Source organism: Calidris pugnax, unplaced genomic scaffold (genome assembly GCF_001431845.1).
Source record: "Calidris pugnax isolate Ruff unplaced genomic scaffold, ASM143184v1 scaffold352, whole genome shotgun sequence".
Classification (NCBI taxonomy): domain Eukaryota; kingdom Metazoa; phylum Chordata; class Aves; order Charadriiformes; family Scolopacidae; genus Calidris; species Calidris pugnax.
In genome coordinates, this window is record NW_015091110.1 from 926,811 (window position 1) to 950,893 (window position 24,083).

At 45.9% G+C, this 24,083-nt stretch overlaps 1 protein-coding gene across 1 annotated transcript in view; it reads left to right on the top strand.

Moving 5' to 3' along the window:
* The window catches only part of ANTXRL (anthrax toxin receptor-like), a 56,164-nt gene extending 33,767 nt beyond the window's left edge, over positions 1 to 22,397 (top strand). Inside the window, exons 16-18 of the mRNA XM_014958088.1 lie at positions 201 to 368; positions 1,670 to 1,750; positions 17,386 to 22,397. Coding sequence (XP_014813574.1) covers positions 201 to 368; positions 1,670 to 1,750; positions 17,386 to 17,619 — 483 coding nt within the window. The 3' untranslated portion in view covers positions 17,620 to 22,397. The remainder of the gene's footprint in view (positions 1 to 200; positions 369 to 1,669; positions 1,751 to 17,385) is intronic.
* The last annotated feature ends 1,686 nt before the right edge of the window (positions 22,398 to 24,083 follow it).

A 24,083-nucleotide genomic window follows, 5' to 3' on the forward strand; every position in this document is an offset into this window, starting at 1 on the left:
TGGTTCAAATAGTTGAGTGAGACTATTTGACTCTTAAATGTGTATTTCTGATCACAGTGGGAGCTTGGTGCCTTCATCAGTTTCTCTATGTCTGGTGGCATTGGGTCATCTGGAGGGAACTAGGTTAATGTCTCTGAAAACCACCTGCTGGTGGGGACCGCTGTGGTGTCTCTGCTTACAGAGTGTTTTCCTGACTTCAGGTGCGATGGGGAGACAAGGGGTCAACAGAGGAAGGAGCAAAATTGGAGAAGCCCAAAAATGCTATTATTAAGTTGCCAGAACAGGAGTATGAGCCATGGGAACCCAAGCCAAAGAAGCCCCACGTGCGAAAGCCACCTTCCCGGCGGAAATGGTACACGCCCATCAAGGTAAAGTGTCTGCCCTTCCATTTTACTAAATCTTTGATGTCACTCGTGTTACTACATCCCTCTTCCTTAGTGCACTTTTTCTTATGACAGATCTAGGAGAGCCTGTTTAGAAAAATGGCCAGTAACCATGAACTTTGCCGGTATCTTGGAACGTGCAAGATATCTGGTCTGGTGGGAGGTGTCCCTGTGCATGGCAGGGGGGTTGGAACTTGATGATCTCTAAGGTCCCTTCCCACCCAAACCATTCTATGATTATTTCACCTGGCACTGTGTCACCGTAGCTTTTTGAGGAAGAGTGGAGGATGTTGGAAGGCATGAGCAGAGATCTTCCCTCTCTCAGCTCACACCTTTTCAGGTACTTCTGCATGGCCTGGGTTACAACAGCAGGTACCTCAACTCTTATGGAAGGCGGAGGGGGGGGGGGTGTGCTGTTTTGTGCCATCTTGGGGCAGCGTATGAAAAGGATCAGATGAACTGCACTGTCCTTGCTTTGATTGTGCTGTGGCTGAGGCCTTGGGTTGGGATTCAGAGCTGTTCCCCTCTAGTTCAGCCACAAGACGTAGTGTTTGATTTTGGGCAAGTCGCTCAGTCTCTCCACACTTTCATCCCCATTTCTTCCGTGTCATTATAGTATCTGGTGTCTCCCTGGTATAGTTACAGTATCTGGTGTATTTCAATGTATGTATCCTCAGACAACCCTTGAGGCAGGGCAGAGCTGTTATCTCCCCTTTCAGGGAAGGAAGCTGGAGGGCTGGAAGCACAGGCCAAGGGAGCAGCATACCATGCTCATCCCAGAAACCTGTGGCTGTCTCCCAATCCAGTTCTCTGTGGGATGAGGTCCCCCTTCCCCACCAAGCTCACAGTGCTTAGATTTTCTGCCTGGAAAGTACCTGTGAATTTTAAAGCCTGCCTAGGTAGGTAGTTCTTGTGGCTGTTTATCCATCCTCCAGCTCGCCCCCCATCAGTACAGTACTTTTTGTTGTTCTGCCTTTTGTTAATGTAATATTTGTCTAATTGTACCTCTTAGGGGAATTGTTCACACTAAATTCAGTCATCCTCAGTGAGTTTTGAGCCAGCTGAATTTGGCCCATTGCATATTGGGTACGTGTTACCCCACTGAGGTCTCTTCTCTGGCTGTCTAGATAAACATTTTAGAGGGCAAGGGCAAAAGAGCAGTGTTTATGCAGACAGTTTAATTCTGAAAGGCTGGATCAACTCACCTGTAGCTTAGTCTTGTGCTGTTTTCCCCAAACTTCTTGGTTGTGTCATTTTTTTAATTTTTTTTTTTTTTTCAATTCCAGGGCAAACTTGATGCGCTGTGGGCTTTGGTTCGACGAGGCTATGATCAAGTGTCTCTTATGAGACCACAGCCAGGGGATAAGGTAAGGTGTCACAAACACACTGACATGTCACTTCTCTGTTAGCAGCCCCAATGCTCTTCCCTTCCAACAACCCCTTCTTTTTTTTTTTCTCCTTTTTTTTTTTTTTTGTGTTTATTAGCCTTTCTTGATACTCCATTAGCCAGTCTTGATGACTGGCTGAGTAGCAAAGCTAGACTTGCCTCTGACTTTTCTGGACAGACCTATAGAGTGGTACATGTGGACTCCTCCAGCTTTTGTCTCTGTGGCACAGCTCTCCTCACCTCTTTTTTCTCCTTTTTTTTTTTTTTGTGAGCTTGTCTCTTTTCACATTACCCTAAGGCTAAAAATTTGTCACAAGAACCAGAGATTTCAAAATGAGCTAAAATGTTTGCTGTGGCATCTATTTAAAAGTATTGCCCCAAAAGGTCAGCAGTAATGTCTCCGTTGTGATGATTTGAGCAGACTGAGGAATAAACTGGCCAGTCAAAGTAGTAAATGAGACCTTTTACAGCCCTGTAAGTTCTTAGCCTTGTTCCTGAGCACCTGTGTTGAAGTCAAAGGATAGGTTCTTTGTTTGTGGGTTCTGGGGGACTGCTGGTTTTGAATTTAAATATGCAGTAGTCATTCTACAACAGTAATTTATACTTCCTACCCAACTTCATAAAAATGCTTCTCAGATTTAATAATAGAGTTAGGTGATTAATGAGAGAAGCTATGAACTGTGCAGGTGATGAAGAAACAAATTACAGCAAAGTTAAAGGAGAATAAAGTTTCTCTAGAATTCTGTGCAAAGACACATTTCTCAAACTTGTCCTATATGTAGCAGAGAGTATCTCTTGTCTTGATAAAGTCTATGGGCCAAAGGTGGGTCAGGAGTAGATTCCTCCTGGGAGGAGGGAGGGAGTTTGAGCTGAAAGGCTCTGAAAAGAGCCACAGAGATGTTTGTGTGCTGCCCCTGCGATAGCTTAGTTCAGAGCTCTCTCCTGATTTCCCTGTGAGAGCCTGGCACCGTTACGGTTGTGTCTGTCTTGTTATTCCTGGGGGGACAACTCCATAAGAATTGGATCCTTTTGTACCTTCAGATTTGTTTTTTTGCAGTGGAGCTTTGTAACAGGAGGACCAAGCAGAGACACCATCTTTCTCTTCCCTGTGGCCCTTCTCTGGCCAGAATCCCTACATGTCATTGCCTTTGCCCTCAGGGAAAGGGGTTATAGAGTTACAGTAGTAGAGGCTGTAAAGTGCTTTTGTGTGGGTGTGAGTGGTGCAGAGGCCCTTGTGCTGGACTTATCTGCCTGGATGATTTTTACACCTAATAACAGCATTAAGCAGTCTTAATTCGCTTCATCTAGGGCAGATACACTACAGCCCTCCAACTTTTGGCAAAATACTGGTAGGGCATTTGTCTAGTTATTAACCAAACATACGCAGCTTCAGTATTTAAAGTTTAGTCTCTTCCCTTTTTCTTTTGGGGTGTAAGGAAACTAAGAGAACAGACTGAGTTTCCTATGCTACTTTGTAAAATGGATTTAACTGTTAACACTGAGCTGCATTTTCAAGGCAGCTGCGCTCGAGACACCTTATTTACTTTTTAAGCACGATCTAGAGCTTCTGAATAGGCTCTTTAGGCCCAGCTGTATTTTGATAGCGCTAACATTGTATAATACGAATCTATCCTCTGCCTTTCACTCCCTGGGCTGGTACATTTCTATCAGTGCAGAGCACAAGGGAGCCTCTGTTCTCCTGCGTGGTCAAGAAACATGCAGGGGGCTGGCTCCAAACAGGGATCCTCAGTTCCTCGCCTTCCAGCTCTGCTGTGGGGAGGACGAGGGACTCAAAAGAGGCAATGTAAAACCGAGCAAGCTGAAGGATTATTGTATCAGGGGGAATATTAGAAAAATCAAACGTACATCTGGGAAATAGGGTGGAAAGAATCCTATTGAGTCAGATTGGGTGAAAGAATAGGATCATCTCTGTTCCCTGGCCTGTGAAATTAACTAAAGCTGAAGAATATTGGAAGCGAAGCAAGAAAATGACTGGACATCTTTCTGCTGTGAAAAAAATAGAGGCTATCACAGGCCTGTATTTCAGGGCAAAAGCCCCACCACTGAAATTGGTAGTTTTTAGCTTGGCAAATACCTCAGCAAAGGGTCACAGGATGCTGCTCACTCAGCTTCTGCAGGTCACCCCTGGCAGGAGCCTCTTGCACCAGGATGAGACAGCAGGGGATAAACACACACTTAGCTCTACCCCATCATTAGCTGACAGGCTGCTATTAGTGGGATGGCTTTTTGCTGAGCTCTCCGAAGGCATCAGCAGAAGAGTGGAGAGTTGAAAAAGGGGCCAGCAGCTCTCCTGTAGGTATCTGGGCTTTCTTCCTTCAAGTAATGTACAATGGTGATGCCTTCATCAGTATTTGTGCTACTGATGCAGTGATGGATCCCTTAGAGCTAGGCTGCTTCCTTCCTCCACCAGAAATTTGGGGTTTTGAGGACCAGCAGTTGCTCCTCTGGCCCAATAAAGGGATTAACAACTCTGGGGTGGGGACGCTGCTCGTCCTGCAACAGGGGGTGTGCCAGAGCAACCACATGGGTTTGCAAGCTGTGTGTTGTTCAGGCTACTCAGGCTGCCTTGAGGACTTCCCCATCACCTCTGTGTTGGTGTCCTCCCGAGCTTAGTTATGACCTTGCAGGGGGCTGCTACAAAGACTGGAGTTTGGGAAATATTAATGTCTGGCTATCTTGAAGTATCTCCTAGAAACCACAGTAGCTGGTGGGGCAGGTTGTCAATAGTCTCTGCAAAAGGGAACTGTAAGGTTCTTCCCCTTGGCCCAACAGATCAGAAGTGGGGCTGTTACCAACTCCAGCAAGTCAGCATTAAAAGCCCCAATATGTGCAGAGAAGAAGGTGAGATGCTTCTTTCAAATGGTCTGCTTAGTTGCTGCTTTCAGCAAATCCATTCCATTTTGCATTTCAGCACATACTGCCACAGGAAATTCTCGGAGGCTTGGTTTACCCAAAACCTCAACTAAAAAAACCCTACATTTTTCCCCCCAGGCAGAGTTGCTCTTGTTTACTTTAAAGCTTTAGAAAGTGATCTCATTTTTGTCAGGGAAAAATTACCTGCAACAGAGAGAGTGAAAGTTTAGACTGGATTTTGCTATCATCGTCAGCCTTGTATACTCGTGGGACTTCACTTAGAAAAAAGTAATGTTTTAGCAGTAACTACCCTTTGCACGTGCAAAGCCTGGGGAAGGACACTAGAAGGCTGTTGTACAAGAACCTGAAAGCCTCTTTTTCCTTCTTCATTCCATAAAACTGAAAGTAAAAAGGCTGCTGTGCAGCCAAAAAATTTCACAAACTGTAAGCTGCTGGTCATATTTGAAGCCAGGACTTCTGGGTGCTTTCAGGTTCTCACCATTGAGGCGTTGTGTGACTTTGAACAAGGCATGGCAGCTGGAATTTTAAACACCAGCTTCTGAAATGAGAAGAATGGGAGTATTTGGGTTCCTTATTCTGTGTGTCCCTTTCAAAGTAATCACTCATAAACTGATAGGTTTGTTAAAGCTCAGGAAGTCAGATTACCCTTCAATTTTTGAGTGATCCCTTGTAATGCTGAGGATGACATCTGTGTACCTTACTTTTCCCAACTGCAAAATGATCATGAGAACACAGTATTTACCTTCCTTACAGCTGTGAGGTTTAGTTAAGGCTTCCCAGGCACTTGGGACTCCCCAAATGAATGGTGGGACATCAAGCCTATGGATCATTAATGAGTAGTAATTATTTTCTGGCTGCTGCCCGCGGGTGGTCAGCAGTTTGAATGCAGCCCACGGGGAGGGCAGTACCCGCCTGTCACTCCATGCTGCCTACGTAGCAGTGCTATTTAGAGCTCATACTAATTACTTCTTTTCAAGATTGAGTAATGGCCTTTAACAGGTTTACCTGCCACTTGCTTGGAGATGTGTTGTAATCGCCCGAGTAGTAATTGGCAGAGCTACAGGGGGTGCTGGAAAAGCAGCACGGGGCTCCTTCCCACTGTATGTATCAGAGACTGCTGCCTGGTTCTGGGACTTTTCTCCCTTTGCTTAACCTTTCTGGATCCAATTATCTTCATAAGCTGCTGAAAAATTAAAGAGATGGGGACTTTGCCTGCTGCAGTAGGTGATCTCACTTTGTCACTTTCAATGAAAATGTGACACCTGTAGCCTCGCTTTTACTCTTTTTTCCTTTTTGCAAAGGAGACCAGTATCTCTAGGGTTCATTCCTGCTGTAGCAGGCATGGCATGGAGAAAGGGTTCCCTGGTGTGGGACTAACATCCTGATGCACAGTTCCCAGGATGTTCCATCCCTGGAGGGGTTCAAGGCCAGGCTGGATGAAGCTTTGAGCACCCTGGTCTGGTGGGAGGTGTCCCTGCCCAGGGCAGGGGGGTTGGAACTGGATGATCTTTAAGGTCCCTTCCAACCCGAACCATTCTATGTGCTGAAACTGCAGCTGGAAACATAGAATTGATGACAAATGAATTTCCCATCCTGCAAGAAGCCCCCATAAATTGGTATTGCCTCTCACTTGTGCCAGGATCGTGTTATTTCTGACGTGGAAGTAGGCTTCACAAATGGGCCTTGGTTGCAAATCCTGCTTAGCACAGGCTGCACAACAGGATGAAGGATTGGCCTTGTTAAGACACTGAGCTGTCACTTTGGGGCCCCTGGCTGTAGCTGATATAGGTTGTTCTTCACTCCTGTTGTACTGAACTTCCACAGCGATAAATGAGATGAACAGTAAATTCTAGGAGGGTGAGACCATGGTCCTAACAGCGCTCTGACCGCTTCATAGATGGACTCTGTTAGGTAGACAGAGGGTTCTTCTGCTGTTCTTAAAGCATGTGTACCACTTCAGTATTTCTTTGGTATTTATAGTATGAAAAAGGTTCACCAGGTCTGATTCTCAGGGTTTTTTCATAGGGAATGTGACTTTGGGATAAGGACTGCTGTTTCTTGGCAGCATCCTGGATCAGTGCTGAACCTCACCTTTCCTTGTCTCAGTTGGATTGCTGGACCTGTGCATCCCTCATTGGCTTCTGAGTCGGGTGACAGTCCAGAACTTAACCTGCCCAGCCTTCCTTAACTGGGTTTTCCCCAAAGTTGTGCATTTTGAGCGCAGGTTTAGGTTAAGATATTTTTCTCAGGTTTGGGTGGGATTTGGTCTAGTGTTGGCTGTAGGTTTACCATCTACTTGCTCTGGGTAGCAGCAGGGTCATTTAGGAGCCAGTTGCCCAGAGATGGGTTGGGGATACTTGTATCTGTTTCCACACTCTGGACAAAGAGGCAGCTTGTCTGTGTGCTGGGCCAGGATCTTACCTTTTGGGCTGAGACAAATTAAAGTAATAACCATTTTCACCAGAAATCTGAGAATCTCCATCATTATCCTTATCCCTAGGTGGGTGAAGAGCTCTTCCTCTGTGCTTGCCATAATCACAGCTTGCTTCTGAAGAGACAATCAAACAATTCACCCTGGAAAGCACAATGACACTTAATTACAGTTTGAGCAAGACCAGTTATGGTCCTCTGTGGCCTAATTTGCTCCTCCCAGCAAGCTGCCAATACCTCAAGGCTGAGCCTGTTGCACCCAGCAGATGTTTGTTGCTCCCGTTGCTATGCTCCAAAGCCCTCCCCATTCGAGGTGATGGACAAATGCAATCTCCTTTTCCCTGAAAATGCCAAAGGAAAGAGAAAAATCCTTTGCAAATCAACTACTGTTTGTTTTTTTCTTGAACCACACTCTAGTCTGGTAGTCTGGTCAGCATTCAAGTGTGGAAATGAATGGTGCTGTGGTTAAAACAAAGGATGTGAGTCACGAGTCCTGAACTTGTAAATACATATTTTATTATTTTATTTTTTTTTTTATCCCCCAAAGCTGCTGCATAACCTTGGGTAGATGACATGACCTGAGAGTGGCTTTCCTCACTTCTCCACTCTGGAAGCCTCATCCATAAAAGCTGTCAGAAAAGAGGAAGGCAGTAAATTGTGCATTTTGAGCACAGGTTTAGGTTAAGATATTTTTCTCAGGTTTGGGTGGGATTTGGTCTAGTGTCGGTTGGACTTTGAGATTGGTACTGAATATAAAGTATGCCTGATGGACCTTAACTTTGATTATGTACAGTGTTGTCCTTTTCTAGTCCCTTTGCCAGTTCAGCTTTTTTTAGGGCTCAGACTCACCAGGGCTTTGCTATGGATCCGCACTGTGCGTTACTTCAGCCACAACCTCAGCAAGGTCCAAGACATGTGATGTTTTGTGCATTCCTGCAAGATGTCTTGTGACTCTGGCCATTCTTTTGGGAGGTGTCTGTAGCCCTTTGCTGCATTTCCCTGCTAAGGCAGGGCTGGGAACAACATGCAGCTCTCTGCTGAATGGATTGTGATAGAAATGGTTTGAGTAGCCCTGTCCTCAATACTGGGCTGGGTTCTCCCTCTCACTTCCCTTGTGTGCCTAAATGGGAGAAGCCTTATCAGGCATGTGAGAGCTGGTTGGTGTGGATGTGCTCACCACAACATTTATTTTGCTGAAAGGTCCTGGTCCTTGCTTAAAAGGCTGATTTTTTTCTTGGCTGAGCTATTCCTCCTTCAGATTCCTCAGTATTGGTTGGTTTCTCCAGGGGAAAGCTGGAAATAACTCATTTCTCTTCAGTGTATTCCTGCACTGGTCCTCAAAATAACAGCGTGGGCTACTCCTGGAGATCCATCCCTGGTTTCAGGCAGTGCCATGCACACTTAAGACTGTGAACTGAGGAGCAGTGTCTGCAGATGTGGGTGAATTGGGAACCTATCAATACTTGATTGTATTCGGCTCTCGGTATTCTGATTAAAGAAGCTTCAGTAGCTTGGGATAGTGCAGCTATTAACCCTCCTGCAGAGCAGTTCCTATCTGTATCGTAATTCCCTAGTAGGTCTGGATGCTGTTTTCCATATTACTCTTTTCGTTTTGGCTAAAACCTGCTTCTTTAGATGGTCTGCATGTATTCCATGTTAGTGGAATTAGCTGAAGTTGAAAAAAATACCTTTTGAAAAAGGATGATTATTTTCAATTTATTTTTTTTAAACACCTTTTTCATCCGAAACTCAAAGAAAAGATGTTTTGAACAACGTACATGTTTCAAGCCCAAGTGAAACTTACTTTGACATATTTCTTCTGCCTGAAAAACAAAGGCTTTTGGTTGTTGTTGACTTTTTCCTCGGCCAGCAAGTGAACCGAAAGATGACTTTTATTGCCACTGTTACGTGCGGTGCATGCCATGGGGCTGTTTGGGAGTCTGCCCTGGCAACCCGCCTCCCTCGTCCCCTGGGGGATCCCCTGGATGGGGTTATCACACCCTTGGTGGCAAAAGAAGAGCTCCTGTGCTCTCTCCTCCCACCCCCACCCCATAAATCCTACTTTCTCAGCTATTTGGCTCCTGTAGCCTTACTTTCTGTAATATGTCTCTGTGGGGCTGCACCAGTGAGCCAGTGACTGAGGCTCATGGGTGGTTTAAGTTTGTTTGCTAAAAAGGCAGAGAAAAGGCAGAAAAGTTGCTTATAGGGTGTCTTTGTGGGCTGTGTGAAGGATCCACACGTGCCTCAGCTGCTTTTAAATATCACTGCCCCTTCCTGGGTGAGGGCATGTGTCTTGCTTAAAATTGTGTTACCTCCCTCACCTTAAACCTCAGTCTAATCCCAGCTGGCTCCCCCTGTGCTGTAAACAGAGCTTTATGCTGCTGCTGGGATCATCCTTGTGCATCTGCACTCATCATTTTGCAATTTTCAGCTTGATTTTGTGACGTAGCTAAGGCCATAGTACGGGCCTCACTCTTACAATAGGAATGATTCACAAGGCAGTGATTTCCTTCCCCTCCAATAACTCCACCACAGGAGGAGGGAGCAGAAGTGATACGAGTTCACTTACAGAGAGCCCAAATAACACACTGGGTAAAGAAAGGGCTGAACTGATTTTCCTTTTTGAAAGCAGCGCTAAAGGAAATAATAATTATATTCCCATTATGCCATTTTACTGGACCTTACTTTTAAAATCCTCCTCTCTTCAGGCCAACCTCATTTTCTCTTTTCTCTTCATAGTTTTGGTTTACCATCATTTTAGGCATCAGTGCTGAGCTGCCAGAAAAATTCCCCAGAAAATTGTTATTGACGAGAGTACTTATTAAACTGGAAGATATTTAAAGAGCCAGATTCTCACGTAAACAAATACTTTATATTGATGCTACTCAATGTTTGGATTTGAGACCTAATAACTGAAAATGGCTTCATATAAAAATTAATTACAAGTTAATAAAATTATGGTTAATGCTTAATGCTGTAACCACAGTATAATTAATGGTGATGATTAAAATGTAATTGTTGAATAATATAATTAGAAAATAATTATAAATTACATATTTGCTGACCTGAAAGTGTGATCAGCCTCCAAACTGCTGATATGGGAATCTCTGACATTTCTAATACTTTATTTTTCAACGCAAAAACACCGTCTCAGTCCCAAAAGTAAGAGTTGGGAGTTAGTGAAAGTTACTTGAATACTCCTGAAAAGCAGGCAGGCTTAGGTTTTACGTGACAAACTGTTTCAGCAGCTCCCTAATTTCTAGCCTGTGTGTGCTGCAGGGTAATCAGTGCGATTCCCAGGAAATCGGTGAAGGTTGTAATGAGCCGTGACACGTTGAGCGCGCAGTCAGCAGGAAGCAGGGCAGTGTCAGGAGGCTTTTGGCAAGGCCCAGTGTGCACAGATCCTGGCTCTCGAGGAGCCAGCTGCTGATCCTCACACTTGCCCAGGGAAGTGGGATAGTGGGAACTCTGTCCCACCTCCCTTCAGCTCTTTCTCCATAAAATTACTTTATCCACAATCTATCTCATTCATAAATAATTTGCTAAACAAGTTTCCTATCCTGTTGCTGTTTCAGGATAGCTGTTTCTGCCAGAATGCTTTTGTTCATTATTAGAGGTTGGGGGTTATCCCAATTTTGGGGGGTTATCTAATTTTTCCAAGCTTCAGCTTTTTCAAAAGTCACTGATCCTGAAGGTATATATCCCATTGGTTTCTGGGTGTGTGGATCAAAACCTTCCCGAGCTGAAGTGATTCTGACTTTTTGCAGATGCTCACTCCTGTGGTTTTGTAAGTAGTCTAAAACCCCAAATCTATTATCTTGAATTTTAGAGCTCTGCTTTTACACTGGACTTTAGGAAGCGAAGCTATGTTCTGATGAACCATGTCCGTAGCAAGCTGGCAGAGTCATCCCAGTAACATCTGTAGACAAAACTGGGGACAAAGGTGACTACTTTGAGCCCAAGGAAATCGTGTTCATTTCAGATTTCAACATCCTAAATGTGATCATGGATCATGTAATGCTTTTGACTGGCAGCTACTTTATTTTTTTAATTTAGTGGTCCCGTGTTTTGGATTGCTATGCTCACACTTTAAAGGAATTATTTGAATCCATTCTAAAATGTGGAGGGCAAGTATCACATTCTTGCAAAGTCAAAGACCAAGAAATTTCAGTAAATGTTTAAGTGTATCTTCCCCAGTCAGATACCCTCCTCTGCTGGGCAGAACTGCAGCACTGAGACTCCCCAGGCAAAACCAAGAGTGAATGAAAACTCAAACAACATCTGTAACAGGAAGGATATCTTTTATTAGGTCAACTAATGCAGCTAAAAATAAGAAACAGGCATACTTCTTCGCAAACTCTGGCATGCACAGAGGTGAAACTGGGTTTGATTTTTGTTAAATAAACACCACTGTGTGTATTAAAATGAACAGAGAGAAGGGACAGCTGCTGGAAGATGGGGCAGAATTTTTAAATTTGCGAACGAAAACTCCAGCAACATCTGTAACAGGAAGGATATCTTTTATTAGGTCAACTAATGCAGCTAAAAATAAGAAACAGGCATACTTCTTCGCAAACTCTGGCATGCACAGAGGTGAAACTGGGTTTGATTTTTGTTAAATAAACACCACTGTGTGTATTAAAATGAACAGAGAGAAGGGACAGCTGCTGGAAGATGGGGCAGAATTTTTAAATTTTTTGCTGAAGTGCTCTTGGTATCATGAGTGAAGAGACTTGCCCGTGGCACTCTTCCTTTTTGCTGAAGTGCTCATGGTATCGTGAGTGAAGAGACTTGCCCGTGGCACTCTTCAAAGTGCCTGGATCCTTTTAACAGTTGTTCCTTTCCATTGAAAACTTGCTGAGCAGTAGCTAAAGATTTTGGGGAATGATGTACTGAGCCCTGTGACGAAAGCAGCCCAGAAACAAGATGCCGTGGCTTTCAAGAGGTCCCTCCCTTCCTTCCCCTCCCCTTAAACCACACACAAAAACACATCCTAGGTGGTCGAGGAGGCATTGCCTGGAAGTACAAAGTACTTGAGTTGCACATGTGATTGTTACACCGGGATAAAAGCTGGAGTGGGGACAAGGGCAGACCCCGCTGCTTCAGTATCTGGACTTTTTGAAAAGCCAATTTGGCAAGCAGCATAACAAGAGCCTAACAAGTGGATGGACATATGGGCAGGCAAAATAATTGTGCATGGGGAAGAGCGTGCAGATGTGAGCTGGAGCGAGGGCGTAACTCCATATGGCGCAGGGCTGACCTTCGGTTGGTGCCTGAATGACGGTACGCGGAGCGGGTCGCACCATCTGAGGGATGCTGTACTGGGAGAGGGGCTGAATCCAGACAGAACTGGATTTGCTTGCATCATCTGCTTCCCACAAAACAATAAAGCAGCTCCCGACAGCTGTTGTGCCTGAGATCATTGTGGTATTACTGCACCTTGCAACTCTTGACTCCTTCCCTAAAATACTTCGTTTACACTGTGCTTCAGGGGAAGAAATGCTGTTACCACCACTAAAGTGCTGGTGGCCAGTGACTCTTAATCCCTCTTAATCCCCTGTGCAGGGAGAACAGAGGTGAGTGTGCAGATTACCTGATTTCTATGGTTTAAATGCCAAAAGTTAATCCTTTCAAACACAGGATATTTAAAATCCTGTGGTTGGCATGTTTATTTGAGAAACATCATGGGGTTTTTTTGGTTAACTAACACCAAAGGGATGTGTACGTTAGGTAGAATAGCTGTGCCACTCAGTTACTAGGAAAGTGTGATGAGCGGAGGGCTTAATTCTCCAACCTAGAAATCCTTTGATGAAATATGCATGATAAATCCCAGCTATGATTTATTACCATGTGTTTCTCCCTTTCCCTTTCAGCTGTTAATCCTAACGCTGGCTAAGGGTTCGCCCTCCTCTTATCGATGGCTGCTCAAAGTGCTCAGGAGGATTTGCTCCTGTATTCACCAGAAGTCTTTGATATATGAGATTGTAGCCTAACACTGATAATCTTTTGTGAGGAAGTGTCACAATACATACATCGATCACCCCAGCCTCTGTCTGTCAGACTCTCCCAACCCAACCGTATTTTTCATGACACAATGCGGTGCGTGGCCTTTAAATTACCCATCTGTCTGACAAATCAGTGAGTGTGGCAGAAACTGGCAGCAGCTTGACGTCGCCTATCACTTTAACTGAGGTGAAAGTAATGCAAACAGATTTATGGGATCCCCTTTGATTATAGACTATGAATATATTTGGAATTGATGGTTGGGAGGGAGACACAGCGGAGAGGCAGGAAAGGCTCGTAGGCAAAAGCATTACTGTTGGGTTTGCAGCTTAGCGTTTACTATTTCTTTCTATTTACTACTTCTTAATTTTTTCCTTCTCCATACAGTCCATCTTATCTGAGTACCTCTAAAGGTTTTTACATTCTTTCTCTTTCTCTCTCTCTCTTTCTCTCTCTCTCTTTCTCTCTCTCTCTTTCTCTCTCTCTCTTTCTTTCTCTCTCTCTCTTTCTCTCTCTCTCTTTCTCTCTCTCTCTTTCTCTCTCTCTCTTTCTCTCTCTCTCTTTCTTTCTCTCTCTCTCTTTCTCTCTCTCTCTTTCTCTCTCTCTCTTTCTCTCTCTCTCTTTCTCTCTCTCTCTTTCTCTTTCTCTCCTGGGTGGTTATTTAGCTCTTCTGTACTCCTAACTTTACAAATAGCAAGGCTGAATCTTTTCAAATGTATTTGCAGTACAGCTGTTAAATATATCTGTAACCTTCATTGCATGGCAGTAAATACAGCTGAATATCCAAGTGTGCTCTGGGTACAGTGTACAGGATCTAGTCCAACCCTCCTGCAATGAGCAGGGACATCTTCAACCAGATCAGGTTCCTCAGAGCCCTGTCCAGCCTGACCTTGAGTGTTTCCAGGGATGGGGCATCTGCCACCTTTATGGGGAAACTGTTCCAGTGTTTCACCACCCTCATTGTGAACTATTTTTCCCTTCTATCTAGTGTAAATCTTCCCTCTTTGAATTAAAAGCTATTACTCCTTGTCCTATTGCAACAGGTCCTGCTGAAAAATTTGTCCCCATCTTTCTTATCAGCCCCCTTTAACTATTTTTCCCTTCTATCTAGTGTAAATCTTCCCTCTTTGAATTAAAAGCTATTACTCCTTGTCCTATTGCAACAGGTCCGGCTGAAAAATTTGTCCCCATCTTTCTTATCAGCCCCCTTTAAGTACTGAAAGGCCACAATAAGGTCTTCCCGGAGCCTTCTCTCCTCCAGGCTGAACACCCCCAACTCTCTCAGCCTGTCTCACAGCAGAGGGGCTCCAGCCCTCTGATCATTTTTGTGGCCTCCTCCAGACCCCCTCAAACAGATCCATGTTCTTCCTGTGCTGAGGGCTCCAGAGCAGTACTCCTGATGGGGTACCAGCTCATGGTGGTGAGGACTTGAGTTCTGGGATGGAGTAGAGCAAAGCATCGACTTGTAGGTTTTTGGTCCAATGGTTTATCTTTGTTGTGGAAGTAACCAAGACCTTTGCCTCTGTGCAGAGGCTCTGGCCCCAGTAAGCTTATGGGGAAACTGTTCCAGTGTTTCACCACCCTCATTGTGAACTATTTTTCCCTTCTATCTAGTGTAAATCTTCCCTCTTTGAATTAAAAGCTATTACTCCTTGTCCTATTGCAACAGGTCCTGCTGAAAAATTTGTCCCCATCTTTCTTATCAGCCCCCTTTAAGTACTGAAAGGCCACAATAAGGTCTTCCCGGAGCCTTCTCTCCTCCAGGCTGAACACCCCCAACTCTCTCAGCCTGTCTCACAGCAGAGGGGCTCCAGCCCTCTGATCATTTTTGTGGCCTCCTCCAGACCCCCTCAAACAGATCCATGTTCTTCCTGTGCTGAGGGCTCCAGAGCAGTACTCCTGATGGGGTACCAGCTCATGGTGGTGAGGACTTGAGTTCTGGGATGGAGTAGAGCAAAGCATCGACTTGTAGGTTTTTGGTCCAATGGTTTATCTTTGTTGTGGAAGTAACCAAGACCTTTGCCTCTGTGCAGAGGCTCTGGCCCCAGTAAGCATTGCCTTGAACCTGGTTCGTTACCAAAGTCTGCTGTAAGAAGCCTGGATTTTTAGAAAGGGGATTTTATCCTACTTAGTGAGGTGGTTGTTCAAGTGCAGTGGTGAATTGTGGTGGTGAAAGCTGGGACTGAGAACTGTAAGTATGTCTCATGTACAGGCAACAACACGCCCATTCAAACAGCTCTTGGCTGCAGCTGAGCTCTGGAAGCCCTGGGCCATCCAGTCCCAGTAAGCAGTAGGGTGGTACCCTTTGGGTGTTAGTACAGTTGTTGAATCATTTTCTGAGCTCTCTGGAGCTTTCACAAGCTTCTCTTGATACTCTGCTTGCCTTCCTTCAGAGAAGCCATAGACTGAAGTGAGTCCCTTCTTTTTAAAGAACTGGTTTTCATGAACGAAGGTGCAGGCATTGGAAGTCACTTAACAAAACAGATAGTTGTGGTTCAGCTGGGATGGCGTTTGCCTGGATTCCATGTAAACTGTCATTTGTGGGGTCACCACAGATACTCAGCCCGTTCCCTGAACACCTTCCGTTTCCTCGTGGCAGGCAGCACTGGGCTAGCAGTGATCTGTCACTGGTGTGGGCTCTGGTGTTCCCTGTTATCGCAGCCATCGGTGGCTGTGGGGTTTGTGATCCACAGCTGCTTATCTCTGAGATAAGCTTTTCTAAATCCAGGGTCCTTCTCCTGAATTTTGCTTGGGGGATGTTGGCATAATCTTGAGCTGAAGTTGGTTTGTGGATTCCAGCATGCAACCTAAACCTCTAGCTGTCATCAGCATCGTGGCTCTGCATGTCTTTCAAAACAATAGAGGGAAGATGCCTTATGGGACAGATGTTTTCTAAACAAACCAAAGAGGTTTTTTTCTTTTTCTCCCAGCTAGTGTTTGCCTTGAGGAGAGAAAAAACAGGTAACATTCCCCTCCATGCTAAACTGTAGAGACCATTTTCATTAGGATGACTGTTACATGAAACAAAACATTTTGCCTTTGCCTGCTGCACAAAGGAAAAGGTGGTGGGGAATGGAGTTCATCACTGGTGGGATGAGTACTTTCCAGCCCACAGTCACTTACTTGGAAATCATGTCCCAGCTCCTGTAAATGGGGTGTTGGTGGTGTCACTCCTGCATTTTCAGGCAGGCTTCTGGCAAGCTTGTGGCAGCTGGGTTCTTGCACAAGCATCTCCCACATCCCCAGGTGAGGAGGTGGAGGCAGTGATGCCAAGTATTGCATCTCCTCACGCAAGGTTGTGTCTGCAGGGTTTCACGAGGCCTCCACAGAAGAAGTTGGGGCAGTTTGTAACAAAACTTTTAGGGGAGGAACAAGTACAGCAGAAATCTTGGTGTCTGACTGAGGTTGCTGTGTTGGTTTTGAAGTGCCCAGGAGCCCGTGGCTGCTCCCCACAGGAAAGCCTAGGTGGTCTTTGGGGTCTGTCTCTCTTCCTGTCCAGAACTTGGTTAGTGGGAACCTGTGCAAAGCTTTGGTTTGGCTAAAGGAAACTCTGATGTTTTTTGCATTTAACCCCTAGTTGACTAGGACATCCCCAGTGCTTGGTGGTTTTTTTCCAAATCCAAGCTACGTCTGCTTTAAAATCTCCATCCACAGCTCTCCCATCAGGTCCCACCTGCCTGGCTCCCACATCCATTCTGACAATGCATTCATTGGAGAGCCCTTTGTGCAATACCACACCTCGTTGGTGTTTGTGAGGGAAGCTACATTTGGAGCACAGAAGACAGATGGACTATCCCAGCATGATGTTCAAAGCCTGGGCACCAGCTCAGCTAGCATCACCATGAGAAGGAAAGCTACAGGTGGTGTCTGCTGAGGTTGTTCCTCTGGTATGATCCGGTTTCTGCCATGAGGTTTTTTTTTTTCAATCACAGCTTTTTCAGTCAGGGATCTCACCAAAGCAGGCATCACTTTGGTGGCTTTAGGCATGTTCTTCATAGCTCCTGGAAGCAGAGCAGAGGGCATGTGTGAGCAAAGTCAAACTGGGGTACCTTTTGGGTTAAAACAATCCTCTGTAGGCAGGAGCTCTGAGACCCAAGGAACGCGTGGTTTCTGGTGGTGACCTTCAGGACAGCATGGTCTGAATGTTACGTCTTGGACCCAGTGAATCCTACTGGATGAAGATCTTGAAGAGCATCCTGGTCCCCTCTGCTTGTAGTCCCTTTGCTTAGCTGCTGCTGAGTCAAAACACTTGCTTTTTACGAATAATGATTTTTTCTTTTCCTCTAGGGAAGATGCATAAACTTCACTCGGGTGAAATCGGATGGAACCTCTGCCCCTTACAGCCCACCTCCAAAGCTGCCACGGCGTGAGGATGTCCCTCTCAACAACGCTCCCAGGAATCCTCCTCCTCCTCCTGTGTCTCTGCAGCCCCCTTCCAGGCAACCTCCCCCCGGACCCCCCCCATCCCGAGCACCCCCTGGACCTCCTCCTTCCCGCCCGCCCCCACAGCCCATGGCTTAGAGCTCAGCAAAACCCTGATCGACAACACATGTCCCTTTGCTGAACACGGCATATTTATTGAGTATTGGTTTACAGTTAAAGATATCAGAATTTGTTGCTGGTCAGCAAAAAAAAAAAAAAATAATAGAAGAAAAGGAAAAAAAAAAAAAAGAAAAATTGCCACGTGTCAATTGTAGTGTATGAATATATTTATACCACACGTGCTGAGTAAGCGTTCAGTGGATAGATTCAGAGCTATGGGATATAGAAACAAACCAAAACGATCATCTAGACACAGCAGCAGCTTTTGTATGTATACATTTGAAGATGTATTTACATATGACATTTGTCTGACTTGCTACGTCGGACCCTTCAGCAATAACTTCAGCAGGGGCACGTGCATCGGCTGTTCCGATCGCTGCCGCCTGCGAGTTGGTTTAAACGTAGTTCATTGAGGAATTTGCTTTTGTTTTTCTTTTTTTCCCTGCAACAGTTAATACGGAACAAGAATTGCAAAGATGACTTTTCTGCCTTTGGTTCTGCAGGTGGAATTTCCATGGAAGTTTATAGGAGGGCTATAGCAATGAGGTAAAACAAGACTATGTGCCAATAATCTGCCGAGAGCAATCTAGCAGAGAAGAGACGTATCTTTTTCTCCTGAGAAAATGAGTTTGGAGCCTGCCATCTCTGGGGGTGTTTAGACTTGGTCGCATAGAGTTGCCACCAAAGGGCAGATAATTGGTTCTGGAAATCCAAACCTTGTTCAAGACCTGGGTTCAGATTTGTCCACAGTTCAGAGGAATTTTGAGAAAAAACGTTTTGGCTAGGTGTTTAGTTTTTGTTTGCAAAAAATGTGGTCCAAAATGAAGCAAATATATGTGCAATTTGAGCACGAATGCTGCGATACAGTATGTGTTAGTTGTATCATGTGTTAGTTATATCAGCAGCATTGAGGGACTGATTCCATTGCTGTTTAATTAGGTAAATTTCCTTTTGATGTCACTGCTGGGCAGAACTAGATCCTCTTGTGATTCCAACCTGAGTTCCTCTGTGAGGAGCTCTTTCTTCAGACAGCCCAGATGCCACGGGTATGGAGCCTTGCAGTCTGCCTGGGGTGGAGAGGCATGGCGTGACGTGTCGGTATGAGCTTTTACCCCTGGTCTAAAACATGTTTGCTAGAGGATTTCCCAAACCTTGTGACTGCTCCTCCGTGCCCTCAATTCCCTGTGTCATCAGAAAGTGGTGTGAGCACCCACACAGAGGTGGGAATTTTTTGACGCGGGACTGTGGGACAGCCCATGGATAGTGTTCACTGAGCAACACCTGAGTGGGCTGTGCCCAGATCATTCCCTAGTGAATCAAAATAACACCCGAGCTTGCTTTTTTTTTTCTCCACCACTGCCTGTCACGTTGTACTGGAGAGGGTGGTTGCAGATCCCTGTGCTGGTTTGCTTTGGCGCTGGCTGCGTTATTAGGATAGTTGCAGAAATAATGTTTATGTTGCGTTATGACACAGCATATACCTATCTCTCCATCTGGGTGTGGGTGTGTAGCACATCACAGTGGTTATTGGCACATAAATCCAGGATAAAACACTAGCTCTATTGAGCACTTACTCCAGATTGAAGGCCTCTTCCTGCAGTTGTCACAGGCGTATAAAGCTGCACTGGTACAATCAGGAATCAGAAACTTGCCTTTTTCCAGTGGGAGTCCCACTTGCAGAACTTCATACCAAGCTCTCATCTGTCTCTGCTGACCACTGTGCCAGGCCGTGTGTACGCAGCCGAGGCTGTCAAAGACAAACTCAGAAGAACCACAGAGCCTCTTCCTCCTCTTGCACGGCTCCGCTCTCTGCGTCACGCTCTTACCTCATGTCTATTGGTGCAGGTAGTGGAATCACACTTGTGGGTGCCAGCTGGGCTCGGAGCTCTTCCTAATTTAGGCCTGAGCCAGCAAAGCACTTCTGCATGCATTAAAATGTCCTGCAGGTCAAGAGGAACATCCTTATGCCCAAGTACTTTGCTGATCTGTGACCTCATCGTTATCAGCAAGAATGGGGATGCGCTCAACCCTTTCCTCATTCTTTTTAGTCACTTGAATAGGGTCTGCATAATTTGGTCTGTAAGACTGGCTTTCTGGTTGGAGGAGAGAGAAGTGTGTGTGTGTGTGTCTGTGTGTGGGGGAACTGGGAAGGTTTTTATTTGGTTTCTTTTCCTTTACAAAAGTTGCTGGGAGAGAACGGAAAGGCCTTGTGCAGCCAGTGCAGCACACGCAGGGTCAGCACTTAATCATCTCCCTTTCCTTCAGCTGAAAGGTGAAACTAAAACACGACAGCTTTTCCACTGCAGTTCTGGTGAGGCTCTGCTTCTGACACCAGTGGAAGAAACAGGGTGACTCCAGTGATGGGGTAGGGACCAGGACGTGGGGGAAGGTGCTCTACAAGCAGAAATCATCGGCTGACGTTATTTTTTTTAGTAATAAAAGGGAAAACTTGCTTACAGGATTAATATCTGATAATAAAGTTGAATTGATGGCTCAGGAGTAAACTTTAGCTCATGAAAAAGCCTGGCAGCCAGATTTCATGTTGCCTTGCACCTGTACAGATCTGGAGAGGGGTCGGTAGAGCTGTTGCAGATTTGTGTTGATGTTGATGTTGGTAGAATTGGACTCGCTTCCAGTGAGAATTGGAGGTGCTGGCTTAGGGAGGGCTTTTCCCAGTGGCTCCTCCAACATGCCTGTTGTGTGCAGTTGAGGAGAGTGTTCTTCCTTGCTGGAATAGCCAGTCTTGTAGAGATTAGTGACATTTTTTGCATCACTTGCAAGTGCGGCAAGGGTAGGAGTGCTTTGGGCTTCCAGGTGATCAGTTCCATGTATGATAGAGCAGGAAGCACCATGAATTTGAAAATCAGATTCAGCATAAAGGTATTTAAAAGACGGGTAGACACAGTGCTTGGAGACATGGTTTAGTGGTGGTTTTTATCAGAGTCGGGTTGATGGTTGGACTAGATGATCTTAAAGGTCCCTTCCGACCTGGACAATTCTATGATTCTATAAATGGAGTTTATTTGGGGTGTCACTCCAGTTCTGCAGCTGCTGTGATGGGAGCACTGCAGGTTTAGTTTAGTTTAGTTTGCTGGTGAAGTGGGGGGAAGAGATGAATTACCTTTTTGCAAAGGGGGTGGTGGAGAATATTCTGTGCTGGTGACAGAAGGACCTTTTAGTTGCATAGACACGTGTCTGTTCATGGTGATCTTGGGGACCACGACAACGCAGTAGGAGAAACCAGTTGTTATTTTACTGTCTGTTGAGCTTGATCCTTACCTGGTGTCCATCAGCTCCAGGCTGACTGAAGTCCAGGCAGTAGTTCTGGTGTCTGTCAGCTGAGAGCTGGCTCAAAATAAATGGCTTGATGCCTCGCTGTGTGTGTTCCGGTGTGCTCCTGCGCCAGGCGTGATCACAGGCCTTACACTGCTCAGAAATGTTCTCCTGTGGGATGATTCCCATCTCTTTCAGCCCGTAGCATCATTTGAAACTTGCAGAAAGCGAGTGTTTAGAGAATCCGAGAGAAAAATGTGGATTCTGGGGACCTTTGGCTCCCACGTAGCGCAGATGTGAGAGGACACACGGTGGGAAGCAGCAGGGAGGGAAACCCCATGGGCTCCAAGCTGCCGGAGAACTGCCTTGATCAAAGCATATTTATGGCCATCGTTCGACCTCGGTGCGTGTCTTGCCATCTGTGGGAGTAGCCTGCAGAGCAGACGGGCCTAAACGTGAAAAGAGGTGGGGGGAGGCAGGGAAGAAAAAAGGAAAAGAATCAGCTCCTCTTTCTGAATGAGCGAGCATAACGATGAATGACATTATTTCCTGAACTGTACCAGTTCAAATGCATCTGCACCTGGTGCTCCTCAAGGCTTTTTCCTCCTGTTGGTCTTTAGACAACGCGATCAGTAATGTGCTTTCTCTCTTTAATCGTTTTGCTGGTTTTATTGTTGTTTTTGTTTTTTAAAAAAACACATTTCACTGAGAAGACAGCCCTACTTCTGTAAATATAGAGTTTAATTTGGAGGAGACAGCACACTTCTGGATGTTACTGCTGGACAGTTATTTATTAAAAGGGGCTTAAGGTGAATAAATACAGGTGGCTCAGGATACATGCATGCAAGTGTGATAATGCAGTATAGCATTTTCAGTTCTCTGTAGTTTTGGGGGATTTTTGGGTCATCCTAGTTTGTTTAGAAGTTTGTTACTGATCTGATACTTTTGAATAATGCAATAGACATTCCTAACATATAACAGTGCTTGAACAGATGTGTAGATTATGGTAGATTTTTCATTTTTTTTAGGGGGGAGGGAGTAGCGAAGGATAAATGTTTTTGTTTTTTAAGGGGGGAACAATGTACTGTACAAAAGGTTGTTTTTTTTTTATAAAAAGACATGTGTTTTCAGAAACAGTGGGGTTGTGGGCTGATAGACAGCCGGGTCATGGAGATGAGGGACAGAAGGAGCAGTTGGGTTTTTTGAGGGACATAGAAGTTTCAAGAGGGAGTGGGGGGGGTTTGTTACTGGTACATGTGGTACAAATTTTTGTAACTGACGTGCTGCTTCCGTGTTATAATCCTATAACCTTTATGCATTTTACTGCGCCTGCTCCATTTTTATTTTTTTTTTCTGAGAAAAACCTTGCAAATGTAATGCCTGCATGCAAATGTGGGAGATGTAGCCAAAGTCTTGTAATCCAACATAATGTAGCCTTAATGGATTCAAAATCACCAATAAAAGTGCTTACTGGATAAACACGATGGAGAATTTCATGGCAGGGTCATTTTGAGAGGGGGGTAAGCTTGTGTGCCTCTGGTTTCTAATCAGCTGGGCCATTGTCCAGGAGGAGAACTTGGGGTTAGGCTGTCAGAATTCCTGTCCCCAGGTTGCCACTGATTCATTAGTTGACTCAAGACTATGTTCTGTGCCTCAGTTTCCTGTTTCTAGCCTGAAAATTTCAGTCTTTGCCTGATTCAAAGGTTGGGCATCGTTTGTTGGAAGCCCACTTAGATCCCAGGTACCAGAGTGGAAATGCTGAGCAAATTCCACTGGGGTCAGTGCCCAAACAGCGATTGACACGGGGCAGGCCTAGGACTTACTGCTCTGTCTAGAAAAGTCATCCAACATGTAGAAACAACAAAGGAGAAGCCACACAAGAGAAGATGCTGGAGCTGAAGGCTTTAGCAAAGAGAAATTCTCTGGCAAATCCTACCCCTGTGAAAGCACCCGAAGCAGAAGGCTCCAACCAAGGCCTAACACTCAATCACAACCACTGGTTTTTAGGAGCCTTGACTGGAGGACGTGGGACTGGACCATAAGATCCCTTCTTCAATGTCTCTGAAGCTGGTTTTTCCTTCCCTCCCTGCTGCTAGTGGTTCCTCTGCATCTCCTCGAGCCCCATGGAGGATTTGGGCTGGGTGGGGGAAGCTGGTGGAAACATAAGACAGGCAAGAAGGTCAAGAGGGGTAGGCCACAAAAATCTCCAGCCCCCGACAGGCTGCAATTACGGGTCATCAAGGCTGCTGCAAAGCTGCTGAGCTGTGCTGGGCTCCCAGTCTGCCCAGCGTGGCAGCCACAGCCCCCGTGTGCCACGGGAAAGGAGGCAGAGAGCAGCCCTGAGGAGAAGGACTTGGGGGTGTTGGTGGAGGAGAAGCTCAACATGAGCCAGCAATGTGCATTGGCAGCCCAGAAAGCCAACTCCATCCTGGGCTGCACCAAAAGCAGCGTGGCCAGCAGGGCCAGGGGGGATTCTGCTCCTTGACTCTGCTCTGGTGAGAGCCCACCTGGAGCAGTGTGTCCAGCTCTGGAGTCCTCAGCACAGGAAGGACATGGACCTGTTGGAGCAGGTCCAGCAGAAGCCATCAAGATGCTCCGAGGGCTGGAGCACCTTTCCTGTGAGGACAGGTGAAGGGAGTTGGGGGTGTTCAGCCTGGAGAAGAGAAGGCTCCAGGGAGACCCTTAGAGCCCCTTCCAGTCCCTAAAAGGGTTCCAGGAGAGATGGGGAGGGACTCTGGATCAGGGAGGGGAGCGATAATACGAGGGGGAACAGGTTTAAACTGAAAGAGGGTAGATTTAGATGAGATCTCAGGAAGAAATTCTTTGCTGTGAGGGGGGTGAGACACTGGAACAGATTGCCCAGAGAAGCTGTCCATGCCCGAGCCCTGGAGGGGTGCAAGCACAGGCTGGATGGGTCTTGGAGCAACCTGGTCTGGTGGGAGGTGTCCCTGCCCAGGGCAGGGGGGTGGAACTGGATGATCTTGAAGGTCCCTTCCAACCCAAACCATTCTGTGATTCGGTGAAGCTGGTCCTTGCTCACACACACCCCCCTGAGCCCACATCGGCCTCATCTGCAGCAGCCGTGGGTGCTGGTTTTGGGGGGATCTGGTAGCCTGGGAGCTGAAATCCTGTGCAAATCCTGTGAAATCCTGAAATCCTCCTGGAGCCGG